This window comes from Euwallacea similis, unplaced genomic scaffold, assembly GCF_039881205.1.
Source record: "Euwallacea similis isolate ESF13 unplaced genomic scaffold, ESF131.1 scaffold_62, whole genome shotgun sequence".
Lineage (NCBI taxonomy): Eukaryota > Metazoa > Arthropoda > Insecta > Coleoptera > Curculionidae > Euwallacea > Euwallacea similis.
In genome coordinates, this window is record NW_027098687.1 from 69,022 (window position 1) to 94,852 (window position 25,831).

At 35.1% G+C, this 25,831-nt stretch overlaps 2 protein-coding genes and 1 pseudogene across 4 annotated transcripts; all 3 read left to right on the forward strand.

Annotated features, from left to right (window-relative positions):
- The first annotated feature begins 9,874 nt into the window (after positions 1-9,874).
- LOC136419051 (uncharacterized) lies at positions 9,875-13,482 on the forward strand. 3 transcript variants are annotated; one of them, XR_010753063.1, is made up of 4 exons: positions 9,875-9,941; positions 9,992-10,334; positions 10,446-10,725; positions 13,348-13,482. XR_010753063.1 is itself a non-coding variant. In XM_066405225.1 (3 exons), exons 1-3 carry the CDS (start codon positions 9,932-9,934, stop codon positions 10,540-10,542), a joined length of 450 nt encoding a protein of 149 aa, XP_066261322.1. In that variant the 5' UTR covers positions 9,875-9,931; the 3' UTR covers positions 10,543-12,119. The 3 variants fall into 3 exon arrangements, 1 of the variants encoding a protein (XP_066261322.1); XR_010753062.1 differs by lacking the exon at positions 13,348-13,482 and adding an exon at positions 11,113-12,119; XM_066405225.1 differs by lacking the exon at positions 13,348-13,482 and having other exon boundaries at positions 10,446-12,119.
- Positions 13,317-17,579, forward strand: LOC136419052 (laminin subunit gamma-1-like; annotated as a pseudogene).
- Positions 17,580-21,104: 3,525 nt separating this feature from the next.
- Positions 21,105-24,939, forward strand: LOC136419050 (uncharacterized). The gene is made up of 3 exons (XM_066405224.1): positions 21,105-22,823; positions 22,882-23,206; positions 23,263-24,939. Exons 1-3 carry the CDS (start codon positions 22,817-22,819, stop codon positions 23,306-23,308), a joined length of 378 nt encoding a protein of 125 aa, XP_066261321.1. The 5' UTR covers positions 21,105-22,816; the 3' UTR covers positions 23,309-24,939.
- Positions 24,940-25,831: the final 892 nt, after the last annotated feature.

Here is a 25,831-nt window from a genome sequence, read left to right on the forward strand (position 1 = left end):
TTCTAAATACTTGTAGTATCATTCCCCATTGGAAACACTAGCGAAATAAAAAGTTGTTAGTGAGTTAGTGAGTTGTCTCAATCCTGACAAATCTACATCGTGGTGTCGACCACATATAAAATACCGGCTGGTGCCACAACATGGGAATGAATTATATAAAATAACACAATAAAAGATTTGAAAAAGATCTAATGTTCTGCTAAAGACCACTCAGAAGGCAAGTCAGTAACACACTACTATACCATTTCTATCATCGCTATAAGTGACCCACATGGCTCCAAAAAAAGGGCATCTTGAAGGCATCAAAATATATTAAATTTCACAGACGTGTCCCTTCTCCACTTTAAACCTAAATATCATATATCTAAAAGCTTTATCTTAGTTCTACCATTGATTAAGTTTTTGTCGACGTTAATGGCTTAAAAGTCCACAACCCAACAGTTTTAAATGCGCCACCCTGTATAATAGTCCGCACTTTCTTTCAAATCGAAGGCTAGAATTTACATTTTTAAAACAGGCTTAGAGATTACAGGCCAAAGAGATTTATCTTTATTAAACTTATATTAAAAACCAATAACCAATAGCGTGTAGATTTCTTTTTAGAGATATTGTTCAAAATGATTGCCATTTCCCCTAATACAAAGCTGCACATTTGTGAAATTTTACTTAAGGCATTTAAAATTATTATAGGGTGATTTTGTAGATGTTAAAATGTTAAATGAGTAGCCTGTCGCAGTTTCTCTACTTCTTCTTACTAACAATCTATAGCCTGTTTAAAAATGTGTAAATTGTAGCCTTCGATTTGAAACAAAGAACTATTTCTTGAAAGATTCTTGTGAGTAGAATGTAACTACCAATTAATATACAGGGTGTCCCATTAAATAAATCTCAATTTCAGTAATTTTCTTAAAAAGGGGGACACCTGGGACAAAATCGAGTATGTTAAGTTTAGTGTTAGATCTAGTATTTATTTCTTGTAATTATAATGCACCCCGATGCTGCGCCTATGCATATTGCAAGTTATAGTACTATTCTCGGCAATAACTGGCTTTTTCCAACCATTTTCCTTGGACAAGAGACGTTTTATGTAAGAAATTCCCAGCTATGTTCTTTGTCGGATCTCTAATTCAGGTCCAATTCATACACCGCTCAGACGGCATAGTCAATAAATGGTCCATCGGCTATTTATCCAAAACGTTACGCATTAACACTCTAGATAGCCAGGACGCCCACTATTGTCCTTTGGTAAAGGTACGCCCATAGGCGTCTCATCTTAGCTTTAGTATTTAAGCTTTACAGAAATTAAAATCTTCCTCTTACCTTTTTGGATCGTGCGATGCTCACAAGTTTGTTCGTTCCGATTTTGTAAATCTACGCCTAAGAAATCGTTAAGGTAGTGTTAAGTGATTTAATTCGCGTATTGTATTAGTTTAACTAGTACAATAAATCATTTAGAAAAGTATTCACGAGTTTTCACAGTCCGCGAGTTCCGTAAAAACCTCGTAAAATATAATCACGAGGGTGGTCTCTCGCGTCAACCAAGGAACGCACCCTCCACCCAAAGAGAGAAAGTCACTGGATTCTACATAAAAAGATGTGTGAAGGTCCGTTTTTACCTAGTCGATAACTTATAAGATAACTGAATTACAATAGGTGTCTGAAAATGCACAATTTTAAATTTCGCCCCGTATTTCAAAAACCAAGAGAACCATGATAAATCTGTTTGAGGCATCGTTTGTTTGACAAAAAAATTATATACGTTTGCGAAAATCCCAACCCCCGAACTGCAATAATAACGGAAATATCCTGGAAAAGTGTCGCAAACTAAACACCCTGTACAACTAGTCCGTAATGATGTTCAACGCTTTGCTTTTTGTCAAATCGGTGACCGTAACACTTCGATTTATTGTCACTTTTTAATAATTTCTCGCCTCATACGTTCTTTCCAGGCACATTTTCTTCCTCTTCCTGGCAATGTGTAATGGAACTTGCGTAACAAAACTCAGGAACACTTTTCCCAATATTTATTGTACCGTAGTAATACCAAAAATTGAACAATATCGAATACTTGTGAAGGATTTGCATTTATCTAAATAAAGCAAGAAAATGTTATGTTTTTTTTAATATGAAATTAAGTTTTACCTCAGCCAGTAGGTTATTTCTAGTATTTTGTTCCATTCTGCTTCCATACTTCATCCTAGGTTTTTCAAAAGCACCAAACTCAGCTAAATGTTGATCCAAAGTTTTAAATAATGTTCTATGCGGTTGTTGTCTTTCCGGATATAACTCAAAATACATTTGAACTGTTTTCGTACTGTTCTTATCAAATTTATAATAAAGTCTTAACATATCTCGTTTCTCTTCATTTGTGAAACTCATTTTCATTGGAAATTTGCACACGCTGTAATCTCGTTTGAAAAGTTCTCTCATATTACACGAACAAAAGAAAGTCTTTCGATGAAGTCAAGGCTAACTATGTAAAAATTCTATTTATTTAAATATTTCGGCTTTTAAAAAAGTAAATTATAACAAGTTGTATATCAATGAAATCAGAATGAAACGCGCTATTTTTCTGGAGAAAAATCCAATATGGCGCCCATAAGAAAAAATAAACTTGATGATGATAGCCGAAAGACGAAACGTCGGATGGCATATCTGATTGTGTCATCATGTAGCTGAGAAAAAGTGGCAATGAAAATGTGTTTACGGATTTAACTTTCCTAGTCAAATAACTCTAAAAAAAAATAAAAACGGAATCTCCATTTTTTAGTTTTTCTCGGATATCTCCGGAACTACTCGGAAAATTAAAATTTTGAAAATGGTGTTCGATCAAGCGCTAAATTACGCAACTTTGCCCCCATTTAAACTTCTTCGTATCTCCTCTAGTTTCCGAGATCCCAATGGTGAGGGTCGAATTTGAAATACCCTGTATATGTCGGAGAGACGTTCCATGAACGGGACGGGGAAACATTTGATTCATCCTCCATGATTAGCAAGGATAATTTTCTAAAGAAAAAACTGAAAGGGCAAACCAACGAATTCGTTACCACACGAGCGCTTCTCGACCCTTCCAAATCTTGACTGCCTGTCCTCTTTTCCTTTTGGTCTCAATAAAACTTTCTCCGATTTTTGTGAATCCTCTAGACCCGAGGGAAAAGGTACCTGCTGATCCCTGTTTTCCGAGAACAACTTCCTACACATGGCCACTTCATATCGCCCTTCGTGGTAGCGACCTCGTTTGACAGTACTTTCCCTTAAAAAGGGTCCCTGCCAACCTGCCCCTCAATTTATGGTCAGCCCAAATGTTACATTTTACACTTAAGGACTAATAAATCTCCGACATATATATATATATATTTTTTTTTTTTTAATATGTCCGGACCTGCATTAAATATTTTTATCAAACTTGGTGGGTGTAATTTAATTGTAGAAACACAACTTTTAAGAGAAAAACGAATTTAAATATTTTATAATAATTTTAAAATCCTGTTTTTAATAAAGTAAAAAATTAGAGACATTCTTTTTCAATTTTTTTGCATGAAAACGCTTGATGTTACGAAAAAAATTCAATCAAGAGATCATTTCTTTAACAAAAAGAACTAAAATAAAGAAAACGATTTTTAATTTTTTGAAAAATCAGGGATGTAACATATTTTTCACAAAAAATAATCAGGATCATGGTCTTGGGGGCGCAACTTTTAAAATTTAAAAATTCGTTTTTCTCTTAAAAGACGTGTTTCTACACCTAACTTACGCCCACCAAATTTGATATACTTAAATGCCTAATGCAGGTCCGGAGTTACTAAAAGAAAACAAAAAAATATAGCAAACTTTATCACCCTGTAATTCAGACAGAAAGCGAAAACGGACCTAGGTTCATATAACCTTTTTTTCTCAAAATCACTCATAGAATCACTCCTTAAATTTATGACATACTATTCTGAAACACCATGTATGTACAATAGTTTCGCCGACCCTCCATCTTTTTGTAAATTCGTTGGTAATACAGTTCCTCTTTGTACACCCCTTCCATTCAAAAACACTCGGCAGCCTGTCAATACCTCTGATTTTAAAAATAAAATTATTCTTGTAGATTTTAATAAAACACTATCACTACTCCAACGAGGACCTCTGAAGGAGCGATATGTTACCCATTCGTAGTCCCAAATGTAAGTTTTTATCACAATAAAATAAAAAATACTCCAAAAAAGGAAATTTAGGTAATTTGTTATATTACTGTTACACTTACATTACAAGATTATACATATAGTCAGTGTTTTGTTAATGTTATATCTCAACAGGAAGGACCCAAATTTAAAAATTTCATAGAAAAATCCCCCCGTAAAATGGCTGGTAGAATACCCTGTTAAAAGATTTGACCATCATTCCGAAACACCCTGTATACTACATATGCTACTTAATCAGTAACTTTGCATAGATTTGTCAATTTTAAGGAACTACCGGCCCTACTATGCCCCCTAAAAATATTTCCAGAGATTTCTTAGAGTCACTTTAGTAATAAAATTTTTTGTCTGAACTTGCTACTTGCTCTACTTACTGAGATACAGCCGCTGTCCATCGAATACCGGACAGGCTGTATATGCTGCAGCATCTGATATTAACAATAACACCTTCTCATCATGTTCATCTGACCATAAAGATGATAAAGAATTATTTACAAGGCGAGCAATAGAAGCAAAGTTTGTCTGTTGTAATTGTTTGCATGCAACTAAATATGGTACTCCAGGTTCTCTTTCTGTCATTTTTCCTACAATCAGATTAACAATGTATCTACCAGTACTGTCCGTAGTCTCGTCAACTGAAATCCATATGTGGTCTTTATCAATATTTTCTTAAATTTTTTGTATTTTTAATTCATACAGCTTTGGTAAATAATTTTTGCGAACAGTAGATTCCCTCGGAATTGTTTTTTTTTATGTATTTTCCCAAAACAAAACCGTCCAAACATTATTATGGAGGCAACGCTTTGGCAAATTTATGGCCACCATAGCTTGATACGAATCCAAATTAAGATTTTTTCGATCCTCTTCACTCTCATCTTTTTGTTTAGGCGTTTCTCGTTATCTTTGATGGCGTTTTGTTTTTACATGCTGCTGTAATTGGGATTTCCGTTTAGCTGCCACCATCTAACATAATATAAAAATAATATATTCACAGTAGTTTCACTGCGACATGCATATAAATCTCTTACCTGTATATTTCATACATTGCAATTTACGTGTTCTCTATCAAAACCGACACATTTCTCAGTTGTTGTTTTTAGTCACATATGAATCAACTTACTCTTTTTATCAACTTTCGACATTTTGCAAAAATATAGTAATTGTTTGATACGATACACTCAATATTCTCTATAAGAATAAAAATCACTTTCAACGTCGAGTACTTCTATCGCAAGAAAAACGACAAAAACAAAATTAACAAAATTCCAAGTAAATATCTCATGCTTATATGCCAAAATATGCAAAAATATGAAAGAGCATGCAAATATGCAAAATCTACAATATTGCATTTTGATCCCTATATGATAAAACAAATTTTGGTACGATCCCCACCTTTGTATTCACTGCTGCCAAAAATATACAGTTGCATAAAAATCCGTAATCTAATAATTATAAAAATATGTGTTTCTAGGAAGAATGCTAATAAAATAATAAAATATATTCAAATATATATTTGATATAATGCTCTTTAATAGATTTAATAATTTAATAATTAATATTTTAATAAATACAGTAGATTCTGGTTATAACGAACTTTCGTTTATAGTGAACTCAATTTGACACAACGAAAATTTTTCAATGAGACCAATGTAAGTTTACACCGGTTATAACGAACCCGTTTATAACGAACTTCTGGATAAAGTGAACTCGTATTGCCCACGAAAATGTAAACATTTCTCGCTTATAACGAACTTTTTAACAGCATTCGTAAAACAGTAGGCGCTGTATCGACATCTAGTGGAGAGAATTAGAACTTTCTTTGTATTGTACTTGTGTTTGTTCCTTCCAGATAGCCACAGGCACGTTTCGGTAATTCCCCGACATATGCATTATATCGCTTACCCCGCATTCAATCTTTCAGACCATATTTCTGATTATACGAGTTGCATTTCGTCAGTGCGGGAGTGTTGAAAATGGACAAGCAAAAACGTAAAAGCATATCTTTAAAAGAGAAATATAAAATAATACAAAAAATTACAAATGGTGTGAAACAACGTGATATTTGTAAAAATATGGAACTTTCAAAATCAACTGTGTAAAACCCGAGTGTTTCAGGAGAGAGGACTCTCACTCTCACTGGACGGAGCCGTCCAGAGACTCCGTTACCTTAATATTTTTCAACTTTCAATGGGTCATCACAATGCAAATTCATCTCCAGAAGCATGGTGTGCCGATCAAGTGGGAGTACCTGAAACAAGTGTAATTCACGATTACTGTACTGCAGGGCAATTAGGAATGTGGTATACTCACCGGGGGTTGTGTGGCCCCCTACTCTAACTCGTGACTACGTCACTCGCTAACAGTAGTTATCCTCATCTTGTTACATGCATTAGTTACGCGCATTAATTGATATCAGTATCTTCGACAACTAGCTAGTGCCCCCTAAAATAAGTATAGGCTCCCCCGGACTCACACCTGTGGCCAACAGGCGGAATCCCAACAGAAAGGTATGGGATTGACTTTATTGGTCAATCCCGACCTATCCGTGTCATTCGGGCCGCAGGTAACACCTCCAAGTTACAAGACACGACACCCAAAGGAACGGCGCCCGCACCCTGATCATCAGGCAAGTGCAGAGGATTTCAAATAATATCAACATAGCCATTAACACATAACTATACACCAAATGTGTATTATCGTTATTGGACAATGAGCTTAGGCGAACGACATACCTGCTCCTGATTGCCACTGTTTTCACTCACACAGATACTTACAAGAAAACACTAACAACCCTGCAATAATTCGGTGAATTACACGGTTATCACCAACAATACAATACCCATCTTTTATATACTGTCACCCTGTCGGGGCGACCTTCTTCGGCCCCTGCCGAGAACCACTGATTCCCTTATTACGTCTTGGGCTCTTTCTTCCCTCGGTTCCCTCTCAAGGGCCCATTAGAGGACTTTAGCACTTGTCTTTGGGTCAAACTAGGTAAATGACTTCGGGGGGCTGAACGAGATAATTCAATGACGAATCGATCATTGAGGTCGACTAATGTGTGTTCATTGGTCATCTAACAGTATTAACGTCCAAAAGAAAGGATTAAGATTTAATTACTTTACAACTGTTGGTTCTATTTGGAAACAGCGTGATGTGATTACATTGTCCATCGCCAAAATGGATCCTAACCTCAAGAAACTAAAAAAATCTAGTCATGACATGAATATGTGACTATAACAGGCCATGTTCTTCAGGAGAAAGCCAATAAAATGGGGCAGCAAATCGAAACTAGTAATTTTTCATGTTCCAAAAGTTGGATAGAACGATTTAAGAAACGTCATGGTATTACCGTTGGTAAAATTGTTGGAGAATCTGCTGCAGTTAACATGAATGTACTTAGTAAATGATTAACTGATGTGTGGCCAAATATTCAACGAGGCTATGAATCAAATGATATATTTAATGCCGATGAAACAGGCCTCTTTTTCAAATTAACCCCTGATAAAACCTTAAGGTTTGTGGGTGAATCGTGTTCTGGTGGAAAATTATCGAAAGATCGAATTACCATTCTAGTAGCCGCAAACATGTCTGGAACCGAAAAAAGGAAATTATTGATTATTGGTAAATCTGCTAGACCTAGATGTTTTAAAAACAAACAATTACCCGTAAAATATAAGTTCAACGATAAGGCCTGGATGACATCGGAAATTTTTGCTAATGAACTTCAAGAATGGGATAACGAACTAAGCCGAAACAATAGAAAAATTGTGCTACTAGTTGATAACTGTCCAGCCCACCCTAAGGTAGATCTCAGATTCATAAAATTGGTTTTTATGTCGCCCAATACAAGTTCAAAACTTCAGCCAATGGACCAGGGGGTTACTCATTAATTGAAAAGTTATTATAGAAAAATTTTCTTGATGAAACTAATCGAAGCAATGGATGATGATAGAAAGTTTTCAGTCAATCTTTTAGATGCTGTGAATTTTATTCATATGGCTTGGCAACAAGTCAACGCTAAAACCATATCCAATTGTTTTAAGCATGGGGATTTTGTAAAAATGAAAGTGAATTTGAGGCCAATGATCATCTTCCACTTTCGAAATGGTTAAAGAAGCATGCAGAGGATCCCGATTGTGTTCTCGATAGTGAAGTACAACACTCACTAGAAAGTGAAAAATTTGAAAATTTCAATTTTGAAGAATATGTCAAAATTGATAATGACATAGTAGCCAGAGAAATTTTGATTGATGAACAAATTATGGAATCACTTTCTTCAGAGCAAATTCCAAGTGATGTAGAAGAAAGTGTTAACGATTCTGATGAAAATACTACCTATTCTGTTCCTTCTCTTCACGAAACAGTCCAAAAAATGTCAGAAATTAGGAGTTTTCTAGAGTCCCAATCTATTCCACAAGAAATATGGAACAATTTTTGCAGTGTTGAAAATTATTTAACTAAAATGTATTTTTCAAGTAAGCATGTGCAAACAAAAATTACAGATTTTTTAACTAAAGATTAATGTTTATGAGTTAAGTTTAACTAAAGAATAAAAGATTCAAATTTGTAGCTTTTTTTTGTTAACCGGGTATAACGAACGCCATTTTTGTGATTCGTTATAACCGAAATCTACTGTATTGCTTTTTGTTCCAATGTAAACACAATTTTTAGCACTCAGGAAAGTTTAACTAACACATCAGTCTGTAGAGTTTTGGAAAGAGCTATTTTAAAGGAGATTAAGTTGGTTCGTTTATATTCGAGATTACGCAAAACGTATCAAAGACATACGGGTTCAGTTCAAATAATTCTGTGGTTTGCTATAATATAGAGCTGAATTTTTTACTTAAACAACGTAAATTACGTCAAAAAATAACAACAAAATTTTATATAAACATATATTGAAAAATGGTTCCTTACGAGCTATGGTTTTCTAAACACGTAATGATGATGGTTATTTTGAAATTTTTTCAAAATTTATTTGAAAACTTACTTTAAAAGTGCGTCTTTTCAATTTCTTGTTTTTTTTTTTGTTGTTTCATCGTTTTGACGTGGTTAATAAATTATCGATTTAGGAATCATTTGTATTTATCATGCAATGCAATATTCAAATTAATTTTATTCGAAAACGAAGCGTTCCATCAATGTGGACCAAGAGTACCTTTTTTTTCTGGTAGCGTATGTGGTTTCATAATTTTACATCAGTAACTAAAAAATCAAGCACATAAAAAAAATTTAACATTTTTTAATTTCGACAGCCCCGATGCAGCACGCCTCTGACTAAATATTTCCATTCGACCACAACTGTCAATTAAGGTTTAAAAGGTATAAAATCATATCAAATTTCATAGAGTTATCTTGCACCGTTTTGGAAATATTTCAAAATAACCATAATCAGAGTTACCTCTTTAAAGAACCATAGCTCGTTAAGGAAGCATTTTTCGACATGCGTTTATTTAAATTTTGGTGTTATTTTTATCTTAATTCTATTTAATTTATTTTATTTCATTTTATTATTAATTTCGGGACACCCTGTATAATCACTGTAATATTTTCGATATGTCCGCGCAATCTTACAGCAGAAATAGATACTATATAAAAATAACATCCCTACATTACAGTTTCCTTCATCGATCAATAATGAAGTTCTGGTGAACGATACGTACCGCTCATTTTGGCATTTCACATTAGACAATTAAACCTAACTTTTTATTAGCTGATCTAACGTGATATTTGTTCACACCATTATGACAAAAAGTTAGTATAACAAACTCGTTTTAAAGACACAATAACCTTTTCATTTTCAGTGGACGACATCATTTTAGCCTGGAAAAAATTTCAATTAGCGAAACTGCAAGAAATGGCCTACCAGTGCTCGTTACAAACCCCTCATGGGCTATGGCCCCAAGCCATATTAAAAATTGTAACAACCCAAGGGGAAAGACGACTGGAAATTTCTTGCATGGAAGCAATCCTTGATCCTCCTCCAAAATATACCCTATTCTTTGACAAATTAAATGGGTTTACCCCGAATATAAGACATGGGACGATACAATTAGGGTACGGAGAGGACAATCATCTCTTCACGCTTACCTTTGCCTCGCAGCCTTTGTATACTAGCGTTTTAAACGAATTAAGAATTTTTTTAAGGTAATAAAATGTTGCAACATGATTGTAACTACAATTTATATACTGCACGTCTAAAAAGTATCTTCTGACTTTGTATGAAATGTGCACACTAATTATTTAATTTTACTTCAGAGAAATTGCTAACGTACCTACACCTCCAAGTAGTGATTTGAGCAGTAATAGTGGTTCTTCTTCTGACACCAGCACTTCTTCAAACGAAGAAGTGTAAAGTCTTATTTACATTAAACTTACAATTAGTGGCGTAGGTATTGCAATGCTAACCGTAGTGTAAAAGTTTATACCAGTATAAACTTTAATAGTACGGTTAGCATTTCGATACCAATGCCACTAAGTTCTATGTAAATGAAACTTTACATTTAATGTTCCAAGGGTTGATGTTGCAAATCTGGAGGTGAGTATCAAAGAAAGTAATAAGTATGAGGAAGAAAACTTTTTTTTCTATGTCGTTCCAAGAAAATAGAATTTTCCTCCTTATCCATCATAACTACACAGAATATTTGTCACAACAGTCTTTTGTCCATCTTTCTTAATATCTGTGTCTCAGTGGATTTTTAGGAGTGTTATATTATATTGGGAGTAATTGAAATTTGTATTCAGAGTGAAATATGGAAATTCATGATTTTCCCCATCAGTTCTAAACTTTTCCGAATCTCTTTAGCATCATGCATTTAACAGTGCTTGGCATCTATAGCTTATTTACCTCAAAATCCAATGAAACTTCAATTTATTTGCATAAAAAATCACCATCAGATTTCATCAGCTAAATACCTCTAAACAGTGGCTAAAGCATCTACTGCCAGTTTGGGAAAATTCGGTGAAGAGAGGACGGGGGGTGTAGTCGGTCGCCATTCCCTGGATTGAGACGCTAACCCGACACAAAGTGTCCAAATTGAATCGCCTCGTGCCAGGCCCATGATGTCTGCCTTAATTTCCTAGAATTTCGGACATTCGAAGCCAGAATTACTCGCTTAAATTCAGTGATGTAATAAACTGTGATTGAGACGTAATTGTAGCCTGTTAGGCAATCTTCAAAGTCCTTTTTTTAAACGCGAGTTTCCTTGAAATTGACGAAATATGTTTTATAATGATTTCGGATTTCCTGGATATTGGATTCAGATCATTCATACTGGTATTGTTGAAAACAGAATTTGGGGTTTTGATAAAGGTCCTTGACTCTTCAAGTCAGTGAAAAAGTGTCACTTGGGGGGTTTGAGACGGAAATTTATGTTCAAGTCATGTTAATTGTAAACCGGTCTATCTCCAAAACGGTTACTTCTACAGATATTTTCCAAGAGTAGTATTTTTCAATGGAAGTAAATGTACAATAAGTCTATTAATAGAAAAGTGGTATACAGTGTAGCGCAAAAAAGTTAGGGCCAATTAAAATGTGATGGTACCCTGTATGTTTATGTGGCACCCTCTAAGAATAGCAAAAAAAAGACAATATTTGGATTTTGTGTCATTGAACGAAGTTGTGTCTTAATTCAATTATTGTCTATAAGTTGTAGTTAGAGTGAAATCAATACACTCGGCTTTTTCTCCAATAATTAACTTCGGTAGGTGCGTGAGCCGTAAATTAACGGTTACCTATACCGACGTTTATTATCTTAAGACTGGCGCCATATGTGTTCAAATTGTGAGCCCATTTATTTTCGGCAAATGTTTTGTATGGTTTTAATGTTAATGTTAATGTACTTTTTGAAAATAAAAGCCTTCCTTTGAATACTTGTTAGATATTTTGTTTATGCCACCATTAATACGAATTTTATAAGTATTGACTCAGTTCTGCACCTAACTGTATATGGGCGGGCCGCAATCGCCTTATAATCTGTGGGATTTTTTTTCAACTTTACTTCCTTATCCGATATCTTAAAATATCGAAACTCACTATAAATGAGATCAAGACGGTGTACTTTATTCCATAAAAAAATAAATCACTGGTGAGTAGCTCAAACGTTAACGTTAACAAATTGTAAAAAAAAATCCTACAAAACGCATTTTACATAACATTAAGAAGTACTCTGAACTCACTCTCAGGGGATTTATAATGATTGAGTTCGTTAACACTTTAATTGCCGACTCAATTTTGGATGACGTGCTTCTGCGCCAATATTTTTATTTTTCAAAATTTTCAAAATTTATATCTACATGCCATCTATAGTATCAATTATAATTATATATTAATATTAGCTGTTTTACCTGTGCGTGATTATAGCGCATAGGACGTATTGAGAGAGAGAGAGCCAAGTGCGTCGGTACGACGCTCACGGCAATTAAAGTGTTAAGAGCTCACGAATACAAAGTAAATGGCAACGTGGCGACTAGCAATTGTTTCTACCTAAGATGGCCGTCCCATAAGACTAGTAAGTACGTGTTATGACCTTTAATGTCAATAATTATCCAGCTTGAAACAGCTTTGCCACGTGTCTTTCGATTTACAGGAAACTACTACGAGTACATTCTATTGTATTAAATCTAAATTGACGAGATATCGACTAATTTAAGAAAATAAAACAATATTTCTTTTTGCATATGTACAGAAAACCATTATGATTTTTCCAAATCCGGATATAAGAGTCGTGGATGTTGGACCGCTGGATCTGCATTCAATACTCCTAGATGCAATTCTAGCACTGGAGCGTGTCAGTATAAGGAAAACGTGGAAGAGAGAAAGGAAAAGAGAAAGAAGAGTGCAAACCTGGATTTTTCAATTTAGACAGCGATAACGAATTTGGATTAATACCTTGTTTTTGTTATGGGCACTTTTCGGAATGCAAATCGGCACCAGATTAATCAAACTTACCAGAAAATTTACGCTGTACCTATACATAAAAAGATCAGATCAGAAAAGAGAAAAACTTCGTTATCTTCACAAAATCGATTAACACACAAAATACAGAAAAAGCTTAGATGAATTTGCCACTGTTCATGACGGCCAAAATGCATGACTTGTGATGACGATTCACCCGCCTGCTCTAAAATTCACTAAAGCGTGTCTTTACTTCTTCCTCAGGTTAGTTCAGTTTTTCCGATATTTTCTTGAATGGTTCAGAGCACCATCGTCCTCACCAAATCAAATACAAAGCTATTAATCAGAGCATTGGCGTTCAATCTAATGGGGTCGAGTCTGTTTATTTGATAACACCCGATAGGTAAATTCTCAATTGACTAATACATAGATTTCCCTTATATTCAAATCATTAGATTCCTTGGAGATCAACGTACAGCCTAAGATCAATTACTAGATTTTTTTTAAGGTTAGGGGATGGTTGTGTAGTATCCACTGCCACGGATATTATATTAGAGAGTGGGAACTTATCAATAACAAACATCATACTTGCTCAGGGCAATAAGGTTCCTACCGTTGAGGTACCTACCTGCAGCATACTGTTTAGAAAAAAAATGTTGAAGAATATTAATTTTAGACCCCGAACTATAAGTTCAGACTGCATGAGCATCCAGACTATGGATGCTAGTCTCGCCTCACTTCCAGATCATTTATCTCTCTTTTATCAAACTTGGCTACAATCTAAGTTAAGGGCACCTACGCCCCAAAGGGAGTGGGAGTTCTGGATGATTTCAAATTAGAAACTGCTTCCATAGGAGGTTGCTGGGAAGGCTGCTTTGTGGATCGAGCTATGCTCATGTTCAGCAGGTACCAAAAGAACTGTTAAAAGTTTTCAAAATAGTTAGCTTTTTCTAGGATATGTTGGGCAGTTCTGTAAATGATGTAAGTCTGGACACAGGCGTATTCCAGCCATCGGGGGTCCTTTTATGAACTGCATTCTATGCTGTACTGTAATCATGCAAGTATTTGCGATTCTGAAACTGGAAAGTGCATTCGCCAGTACAAAACCAGTGGGGCAAATTGCGTATTGTACACATGTGGGTTTTATGGCAACGCTTTGCTTGGCTGGTTAGTAGATCTAGGATGTCCATTATTCATCAGTAAGTGATTTTATTACCATAGGAACTTCCACTGATTGTCAGCCTTGTGGATGTCCAGATGGTGGTGCCTGCATCCAGATAGGAGACAACACTACAATGTGCACAGAGAGCCCTTTAGGGTACTCTGGGTTTAAGTGCGATGTGTGCTCAGATGGGTTCTATGAGGATCCAACTGGGAAGTTTGGGGTACCCACCATTTGTCAGCAATGTGCATGTAATCAAAACATTGACCTAAATGCTATTGGGAATTGCAATACTACCACTGAGGAGTGTTTGAGGTATATTTATAACACTGGAGGATCGAGATGGAGTCCTGTTTACCTGGTGAGGTTGGCCCTTAAATTACAGAGTTTTCTCTATCCTTAAGGACCAGTAACCGTAAGAATTTATCAGTCGGCACAGAGGTATGGCAAAATGATTATTCTTAATGTCTGTAACATCCACATTCGCCTGCAAATCTGTTACGGAAATTCCGGTACGTCGCACGAAAATCGGGTAAGTCCTAAATGGGCATGCTATTATTCAGCCTACTTTTCTGTTTGTGTTGTATATATATTTTTTAATTCCTAGTTCTTGCTTCTGTTCTAATGTCTGTTGTTTGGGTCTCTTGCTTCTTTCTTATATATTTTGTCTCCTTTTAGGATTCTTCGGAAATGCTTTAGTCCTCCCTAAAAGACTGACTGAAAAAAGTTCCAGTGCTACTCTCCTGAAACCAATGATCTGGACGGCATACCAATCTGCGACCAAACCGTGCTTACCAGTGCAAGAGACATATCATAGGTACCAACTGTGACAAATGTGGTAGTGGCTACTTTAACATTTTTAGGAGTGAAGGCTGCCAAAGCTGCAACTATGACCCTATTGGTTCTTTCAATCGATCATATGATTTCTATACTGGACAGTGCTACTGCGGACTTGGAGTGACCGGTCATATCTTTATTCTCACAATTTGACGAAAAATAATTGGGAAATTTAAAGTTGCGATATGATCATTGTGAGGTCAGGAAATATGGATCCTCAATTGATGGTTGCAAAGAGTGCAAATGTGACAAAATTGGATCTAGAGACCTGCAATGTGATGCTTCTGCACAGTGTCCTTGTATGGATAACGTTGAAGGTCGCAAACATGCCAGATGCAAGGAAAATAAGTACAACAGGCAAAAAGGATGCATAGGTAAGATTGTAATGCTTCTAGAACCTTTTAGGCTTATATTTTTTTGTATCTAGATTGCCTAGACTGCTATAACCTCGTCTAAGATGCCTACAAGAACCATATAAGCAAACTTGATAGGTCGAACGAAATTCTCAATGAGGTAGAAAATCAGCCCACTTTAATCGATGATGAAGAATTCCTAAATGAATTAGGGAAACTGGAGATTGAGATTGATGAGTTTCACGACCGGGTCAATGCTTCTACTCGGGAGAATGGTGTTTTTGAATTAGGTACGAAGTTAATCTTTCAAAGCTGGTTTTCCTATAATAACCATTTAGGAGGAGCTCAGCATGCTGGAGAGGGAAGCCGACGTAGGCCGAACGTTGGAGGAAATATATGAGAATGTGTTCACTACCAATGAGAGATCTAAAAAGACAACATGAGGAGTGTTTGATTGAGGTAGAAAAGAAACTACTCGAAATAGAGGACAATTTTGAGCTGCAGGCTAAAAAAGGCGTTTGAGGCTGCGTTGGAGAGGTTATGTCTTACCCTGAAGAAATATTCTTTATGAACAACGTTAATATTCTAGGTTTAAGGCAGTAAGCTAGCAATCAGGAAAAATGAGTGAAATAGCTCAGAAATCTCGTGAACTTGCTGACCTTTTGGATAAGGGGTGTGAGGCGTTGGTGGGTCAAGCTAAAGGCGCTAAAAACAAATCAATTGAGGCTTATGAGCAGAAAAAAGGCACTCATTCGCTGCAACAAAACATTAGCGATGCTGCCAGGAGTTTGAATTCCGAGGTAGCTAATGCAGAATTTAAATTAAATCGAATCAGAGAGTGGATCGAATATGTTCAAGAGGAAGCTGTACAGGTAACTTATTAATCCACTTATTGCCGTGGTAAAATTAATAAACATTTTTGGTTTAAAGGCAAAAGAAAATACTTTAGTTTCGCTAAATGAAGTGACCCATCTCATAATACCGCAAGTAAAAATCATAGAACTCAAGACATATTCAGGAGACTTGAAAGATAGATGAAGCCAAAAAATCAAAAGAGTTATTCCGTAATGCTGAGGTTCTCAAACAGACGATTGAAGACAAACAATTCATAAGTCAGAAACTTCTGGATACTGCTCTCAAGCAACAGGAAACGGTAGAAGATTTGAAAAATGATGTGGATTTTTCCAATGCTCAAGCCATACAATTATGGAAAGAAATCCATGAAGAAGCCCAAGGAAATTTTCAGCTTTTAACTGCGTTTGCTTCTCAAAACCAGGAGTCCAAACAAAGGGCTGAAGAATCGTTGAAAACTATATCCAATATTGAAATAATCCTGCAAGACACGAATTTGAAAACAAACGAGGCGTAAGAGATTTTGGAAGACGCTTAAGAAAATGCTGACCTTGCCTTTGAAAAAAAAAATGCTAATGATCTGGCGAAGATGCCTCGTCAAAAACTGAGAAAATTAAATCTGAGGCTGAGGATTTAAATACTGATAGCACATTTTTGAGGTATGAGGCTGGATTCATGTACGAGAGTCTTAAACCCTGTGACAGAAATGAAAAATTTATGGGAAAAAGCTCGGAGTAACAACACTTTAGAGCATAACGTCAAAGAAAAGGTAGGTACTTAATTATAATATGTATAATACATATTTTGTCAATTTCTTAGAAATGTGAAGGAGATTTTATAATCTACACAAATGCCGACAAAACATGTATAGTTTGTCATTTTCAAAAATGAATTTCAGGTTGGTCGTGCAGGAAAAGATACAGACGTTGGACAAACCTGAGTAACTGATCTCTTGAGTGATGCGGAAAGCATGTTAGTGAAGCTGGAAGACACTCCAGATATAAGCGATGAAGAGCTGGATAGACTGGAATGAGAGCTGTTAATAACTGAGGCAGGACTGAAGGAATCTAGGCTTGAGCAGCGGTTAGAGGAGTTACAGAATCAGCATAAGAACCAAATCGATTGAGAGCTACACACAACAGGTCAGAATTTTACAAGTTGATGTGAATAATATTGAGCAAATTGTTAATACTTTGCCTGAAGAATGTTTCAATAGAATGGAGCTCAAGCCTTGAGCTAAAATTATGTAATAAAACGGGTATTTTGATATAATAAAAATTACCATTGTACTTAACAACGAAAGTGGACTAATAAAAGAAACGGAATAAGATCTATACCAGTTGGCAGAATCCATAATTACGCAGTCCTTAAAGCACGTCATGGTTGGTGATGATTCTCACAAATTATAATCTTCCAGTTTGAGAACTTGCAATTACTTTCTCTCTTGTTGATACTTCTGATCTCGTCGTATCCACTTCTTTTTTTTTGTTGGTTCTTTCCACGTATCGATTAAGCGGTTTGGTCCGATGGTAATTCTGAAAGTTTTTTGGAGTCGTATTGTGTTGATAAGAAGTAGTCTTCTTCTCCGTTGAACTGACTGTTTTAGCTTAGTAAACTGATATCCTGATTTTTCTGCCTAGTCGTTATAAATTGTCAGCTGCTGTTATTTTCTCCTACATATTTGGCTCAAATAAAAACTCGGCAATTTCAGTATTTTGGATGGTCTTTTTTATATCGGGTTTCAAGATTGGGACAACATTATAGCGTCTATGAAGGGAAATACAGGGGTGAATGCCACAAAAAATTTTGGCGGTATCGAGTAAAGCCGTAACGTCGATTTTGGAAAGGCTGCCTGATTTTTCTGGGTACTTATTTATGGGAGATCCCATTCAAGAGATTTCCAAACCGATAGTGCCTTTTGTTTTTCCTTTTCCATTCATGGTCGTCGTTCATTTATCCCCCCGAAACCTAAAAGAAACCGTAATTTTGCAAAATATTGCACTTCGATGTTGTTTCGACAAGCGTAAATTTGTGCATGAACCTATGGATGATATATCAGGCGATTAAGTATTTTTACCTGACTCTTTCTTTGAACGATACTCGTGAATCATTGTATACTACCTTGTGTTTATACATATAAGGAGTTTACAAATACCATTTGCCGTCCCTCCTCCTGGATCAGGAGAAGCTCATTATCCTTCTAATCAAAAACAGTTCTCTACTTCCATTCAGGAGCTCCTTAAAATAGGGGCTATGTCAAAAGCCATACAGAAAAAAGGAGAACACGTATCGCCTTATTCAGTAAGGAAAAAGCCGAACGGGAACTTAAGATTCATTCTAAATATAAAGAAATTTAATAATTACATTTCAGTTCCTCATGTTAAATTAGAAGATTACCGATCCGCCTCAAAACTGATAATTGACGACTTTTTTTTGAGAATATAGACTTGAAAGACGCATATTTTTCAGTCCAATGTAAATTGAATTCGTGATTTATTAATTTTGTACAAAAATGAATTTTTAATAATGAGTATGACCCCCTCTTGCTGATAAAAAGGCTTGGAATCGTGATGGCATTCATTCAATCAAGTTATCAAAGACATCTTGGGGAATTCCATTCCATTCTTCAATTAGGGCATTTCGAAGATTTGGAATAGTTCGAGGTGGTAAATTTCTGCTTGCAACACGTCTTCCTAAAATATCCGAAGCATGCTCAAATGGACTTTCATCTGGAGAATTGGCAGGAAATATTATTCTCTCAATATTTATTTCATCCAAACGAGTTGTTCACGATGTTAGTGCGATGTGGACGAGCATCGTCGTCCATAAATATGAGTTGATTACCTACCTATTGCTCCAGCATATGGCATTACAAGAAGTTGAAAAATTTCATTAAGGTTGACGTTTAATAAGGGACCATTGTCATTGAAATAAAGATCTGCATGCCCGCCAAGGTTATGTCATATACCTTCTTATCCTTATTGAGTGTTCCCAGAAACTAAGTACCTTAGGTTACGCCTATGGATGCATTCCAATTATATTGTTCCTATTGATTTGATTTCTCATGAAAACCTAATAGTAATTTCATTTATACCAGCTTGTTTTCAATACACGGTCCTCATGATGTTCTGAATCCATCAGTGGAAGTTAAATTTCTCGAAACTCTAACAAACCTGGTCCGGTGAGGTTGCTGTCTTTCCGGAGAGAGATTCTCATAATTTTGAGATGCCAAAACAGAATTTCTATGATTACGAATGTAAACGTCGTACATGTCTTGTTTTTATTCAGTTGTAAACATGTTTACAGAATATGATAAGGAGGGTACGTAGGTTTTTTGTCTGTTTAAAATACAAATCACATAATATCAACATTAACATAGTGCTTGTAACCAACAACAACAAAAAAAAAAGAATGTAAATCATTTGCGTCAAAAAATTGAAAATGCTTTCGATACCATTCCAAGGCCGACTATACAGAAAGCAGTGGACGCAATTAATTTACGAACAAACTTTATATTAGGGAAAAAGATGAACATTTTTAACACATATTAAACTAATAAATTTATTAATACATCGCACCGCAAAATTAACGCATATTCTAAATCTTTAGGCATTTTCGTTTTTATGATTTTAGAGTAAATATTTTACGCTTACTAACGTAGCATGACCATGATTTTCAATAGATCTAACTTGACGGAATCAATAAAGGGTATAGTTAAATGAATACGCGGTGTACTAAAAAATTACATAATTTTTATTCTTTAATTTGTACAAACAAATGAATATTTAGTAGCGTGTATTGCCCCCTCTTGCTCTAATTACCGCTTTACACCTCCTTGGCATACTTGAAATGAAGTTGCACTGCAAAACTTGAAAATTCTGAGTACCTAGCCATTCTTTTGCAGATTGTGCTGCAGTGTGTTCGGAGTCGTTGTCGCGCTGGAAAACGACCTCACTAGTGGGATACGGCATATTATCCACAGTGTCCAATAAATGGTCAATAAGAATGGTTTTGTACACATGTTGGTTCATTATACCATCTATTTTTTTTTAATCATCCAACCCCATATCCCGACATAGAACCCCAAACCTTAATGTTGCCACCCCACCCCCATGCTTCACCGTCAGAATAAAATCTTTTGCGTTCATGGACTCTCCCTCTCGTTTCCATCTCCATTGTCCATCGCTTGTATATCAATTAATTTTGGTTTCATCAGAACAAATAACCCTCATCCAATCGTTTTCGGTCCATGCTTCATATTTTTTTATCAAAAGTCTAATTTTGCCTTGATGTTTTTTTTTTTTTGGAGAGTAGTGGTTTTTTCGGCAAACGGCAACAAATTTTGAGTCGTGTAAAGCCCCTTAGACTGTCCATTTGTTCACCGATTTCCCAGTATCCCGTCTCAACAATACGGCCACTTTGAAAGCCGAAGAAGCCTCACCACTTCGTAAATATCTAATGACTCTTCTAACATTTTGTGAAGACATTTTCTTTCGTTGGCCACCTTTCTTTACTTTTATTGAAATTTTCAATTTATTTTTCATCCTTTGGACTGACGTTTGACTAATATGTACCTGCCATATTAAAAAGTAATTATCATTTTTTTGTTTTAGATTTATTTTGGTTATGATTATGTTTCTAAAATTACAGTTTCTACAATAGGTAATTAAAAGATTATACAACAATATTTGTTGCATTATTGAATATTCTCTCTACAGCTTACCTAAATTACAGTGTATCATAACCCAAAACAATGAGCAAATTTTGTCCTTAGGGTCATTAATTGTGTGTAATGGAATTTTAAAAATAGCATTTCTTAATGTGGGGAACAAGAAATAGTCTAGTGCAGTTAATTCTGGAGATGGTGGTGGAGAGATGCAGTCCATCTGTGAGCTTATTACTCTATTGCCATAGTATTCCCTAAGATAATTGAGGGTTGTCCTAGCTGTATGGGCCGTTGCTCCATTCTGTTGAAAGTATCCATACCGCAATTCGTTGAAAGAAGATGGTTAATGAGTTCACTCAAAATGTTTTGATATCAGCCAAATGTGATGGAGTCATTGGAAAAAAAAAATAGGTCCTATTGAGTATTTTTGTGAGGTAGAAACCCATATTCCAATTTTTTGGGTATATAAAGGTGTTTCCATAAACACATAGGGATTCTCTGCACTTCATATTTTCCAGTTTAGTGAATTCACATAATCTGATAAAACTATGCCTTATTAGTAAAAAAGTCAAATCCAGCAGGTCTTTGTGCATTGTTTGATTAAACTAATTGCACTATCTCAATCTTTTTCAAAATCTGGGAATTGCAGTTGTTCAACTACGTCAAACAGAATTATTGAACTCTTGGCTAATTAAATAGTTTACAGTTTAAAAGATATCTCAAAACAAAGTTAATTAAAAATCCCTTGTAAAATTGCATTATAAGCAGGTGGGTGTATTGGAATTAAAGATGACTGCAAGGCAGCATTTGGGTTTTTGGAACAGGTCTTACAGCACCTACCAAAATATAAATACATTGTACCAATGAATTACATATTCATCCAATTTATATGTTAAAACAGTTTGAACATCACTGGCTTTTAGTTTTAGTAAACTATTAAAGTGTTAGTAATAATATATAAAATCATTATTTGTTCAATCGTCTTAAAAATCAGTAATCACCAACCCTAAATTAAAAGAGCAGTTCTTGAAACATTTTCACCTTGTATGGATAAAATCCCAAATTTTTTTTAACAATTACATGACAACTGCTATGCAATACATGCAATTGTAGAGAAAGTCTTCTTAAAGATGGCTGGAATTGTCACCTACTACAAGTTCTGGGATTCATTTAGTAGGTCTACCACTTCCTGATATCCTTTGAACACTGCGAGGTTCACAAAAGAATTTCACAACATAATCCAAAGTGCTACAAAATTGGGATTCCATTACTGCAATATATGAAAACTTTTCACGAAACTCGTGAAAAAAGTTTTAATTTTATAGGCCCATTCTCCTTTTAGGAACTAGCCATTCCGAAAATAAGACTCAACCATAAAGGCGTTTTGTTCCAGTGTAAACACCATTTTTAGCACCCGGAAAACTTTAACTAATCAACACACAAGTCCGTGGAGTCTTGAAAAAGACAATTTTTGATAAAAATCAACTAATAATACAGATATAAAAAACTGTAATTTAGCGGGATTTTAAGTAGGGTTAAGTTTGTTCATTTATGTTCGAGATTACGCATAACCTATCAAAGACATACGGATTCACGCTCAAATTATTCCACGACCTACTTGGTAGAATTTTTTTAAGACTTATTACGCGACACGTTTTTCAACATGATCGCGCAATCGCACAGCTGAAACATTTATTCCACAACAATAACTTCTTGGCATCACAGTTCCTTACCAAATCAACAATGGAATTTTTGGCCACGTGCCCTACGAATACTAAATTTCACATTGAGCTGAACTGCCGAACACTCTTAACTATACATATTGTAATGTTTATTTTTTTCGCATAAAGAAAAATAATCACAATGGATTGTACGTATACATTTAAGTTATTTTTATTCTTCTAAAATATAAAATATTTTATTTTCAGTTGAGGACATATTAAAAGATTGGAAAAACCATCAAGGGATCCGGGCGAAAATGGTAAACAGATGCCCATGTCGCCTAACCTTTTCGTTTAATGGAAATGTGATGGAAGGAAACCTCTCTTTCGTCGGAATCCACGAAGAACGACGAATAGAGGTTCGTTTACAGGGTGACAGCTTTTGGCAAATGCCATTAAGCGAAATATTGGGTAGTACCCTGGAGGGGTCGCGAATTCGGTTCAGCTTAGCTGAAAACCAATTCATGTTCTTAGAGTTTCCTAATCAAAGGATACAAGAAATTGCCCATGAACAGTGGGTCACTTTTGAAAGGTAATAAGTGAAAGTTTTGCAGTTTATTGTGTAGTAATTAGTTAAGTTTGTTTCAGGGAAGAGCATGGCCTAAAACCGCCATCCTCCTCAGAGAGTGATTAATTTATATTTAGATATACAGGGCGAGTCTTAAGTAATGGGATACAGAGGAATGATGAATTTTTGATATAAAAATAATGCAACTCGTCTAAATTTATGTCATACCATAAATTGAAAATAACCGAGATACAGGGTGCCAAAATTGAAAAATGAAATCACATTTTCTTTAAAAAAAATCTGGTTTAACTTTACAACTTTGGCACTCTGTATCATGGTTATTATCAACTTTTGGTATAAAATAAATTTAGCTAAATTGCATTATTTTTATATCAAAGAATTATCATTACACTGTATCTTATTACTTAAGACATCCTGTAGATCTAATGTAAATTAATTAAACTACTGCTTTTTGACTGTTTAAATTTTTTTTTACGATGGTGTGGATGAGATGGAAGGATAGTATTGTGGGTTTTAGGTGATTATCGGTGCTAAGTAAGTACTAGAGAATTTAGTTAGTTAAATTTCGTAAAATTCTCACAAACGTGATTCTGTGATGTTGCTATCTTTTCGGATAGAGGTTTACATAATTTTGAGGTGCTAAAACAGAATTTCTATAACTATGAATGGAAGCATTGTAGGTGTCTAGTTTTTCTTCAGTTATAATATGTTTACAAAATACGGTTAAATTAGAAAAAATTTGCTCCATTCTGTGTTCAGCAAAATCCAGTTTTCATGTTTGAAAAATTCCAAATGGATTTGATGTCATTTCAGAAAAAAATTATTTTTTATGATTATTTTTTAACTATTTCCTGATTTCATTTCAAAAGATATGTTAAAATAAATTTAGCACTCTCATTGCCACTTTTTCTCCTCTACAAGATGCTGTTTCTAGTGAATTTGCATGGACCTTTACTGGTTTATTTTTTATCAGAATTGTGTAGTTTACAGGTGAGGGTTTCTCTATAATCTTATATGGTCCATCATAATTATGATTGAGTTTTCGTGATTTCCCTGTTGACAATTTTTCGCTTAGTAAATAAACGTCTTCTCCTATAGTGAATGAGATGTCATTTATCTTGCGATCGTAATATAATTTATTCACTTCTTTACTCTGGTTCAAGTTGTCCTTAGCTAGTTCATGAGCGGCTTGCATTTTGAATTTTAACTGATCTAAATAGGAGTCGTAAGTATACTTGAATTCTGGGGGTTTTAAAATTGCTGTCGGTAAATTAGGTTTGGTTCCAAAAACTAACTCAAAAGGTGAGAATTTTGTTGAAGAATGAACTGTGGTATTATATGAAAACATAGCGCAATCTACCCACTTGTCCCAATCGGTTTGTCCCTTATTAACATAGTGTTTGAGATAGTCTGTTAGGGTGGCATGGCTTCTTTCAAGGGCGCCATTGCTCTGAGGATGATAAGCAGTGCAATTAATTTGCTTGATTTTGAAAAACTTCACAATTTCCTTAAGTACCTTTGAAGTAAAATCGCGACTTTAGTCCGTAACTAGTGATTCGGGAATTCCGAATCGACAAATGAATTCGGGAACAAATTTTTGAGCTATCGTAAGAGCTTCGTGGTTGGGTAGACTGTAGGCTTGAGAAAATTTAGTTAGGTCGTCTTGCAATGTTAAGATATATCTGTTACCAGACTTGGACAATGGCAGGGGACCTACTATGTCTAAGAAAACTTTCTCGAATGGTTTCGAACTAGTAGTTGTGATTTCCATTGGTTTTTTGACTTTATTACGAACAAGTTTGTTTCGTTGGCATGATTCGCATGTTTTAATAAAATTCCTTATGTCCTTTTTCATGTTAGTCCATTTGTACGTTTGTTTAATTTTTTTATAGGTTCGATGAAATCCAGTATGTCCTGCTGACGGCAAGGAATGATATTCTTCAAGTATTTGAGGGATCTGTTCGGGTTTGGGAGTCGAAGTTGTGTTATGGCAAATAGTGATCTTTACATTTACATTCTTAAATATTTCTCTTAACATGACTCGGATTTTGTTAAAGCTTAGTTTACTAAAAGGAGATTGAATTCGAGACATTGAAACTGAAGATAAGTCCAATTCTAACAATTTTCCTTTGAGCTTGATTAAAGAATTATAGATATCTTCGTGGGTTATATGTTCCCAATAATGGTTCGACAAGAAGCAATAAAAAAAGGTAGTTTCGTCTTCTCGGAGAAATATTATGTCACCCTTTTGAGGACTGAGGGTTTTTAAATGTTGTATATGATTGTGTCGGTTACAAATTTCCTTTTGGTGTGGTTCTGTCAAATTCAGGTCGCTAGATAAAAAGATGCAGATGTTGTCCTTGGAAGTCGAAATGTTAGTGTTGTCTTCAATTATGTTATTGTTAATAATTGGTGCGTTTTGCAGTTTAAGCTTAAAATTTTGATAGGAGTTAGACTCACTCGTCAAGTGGTTAATAGAAGTTGTTGGAAAATTTGAAAAATAATTTGAAAAAGGGTTAGGCATGGGCGGTCTACTCAGACAATCAGCGTTTTGATTGGTTTTGCCTGGTTTATATTCAATGGTAATTTGAATCTATTCATCTTTTATTTTGAGATATCTTTTATCGA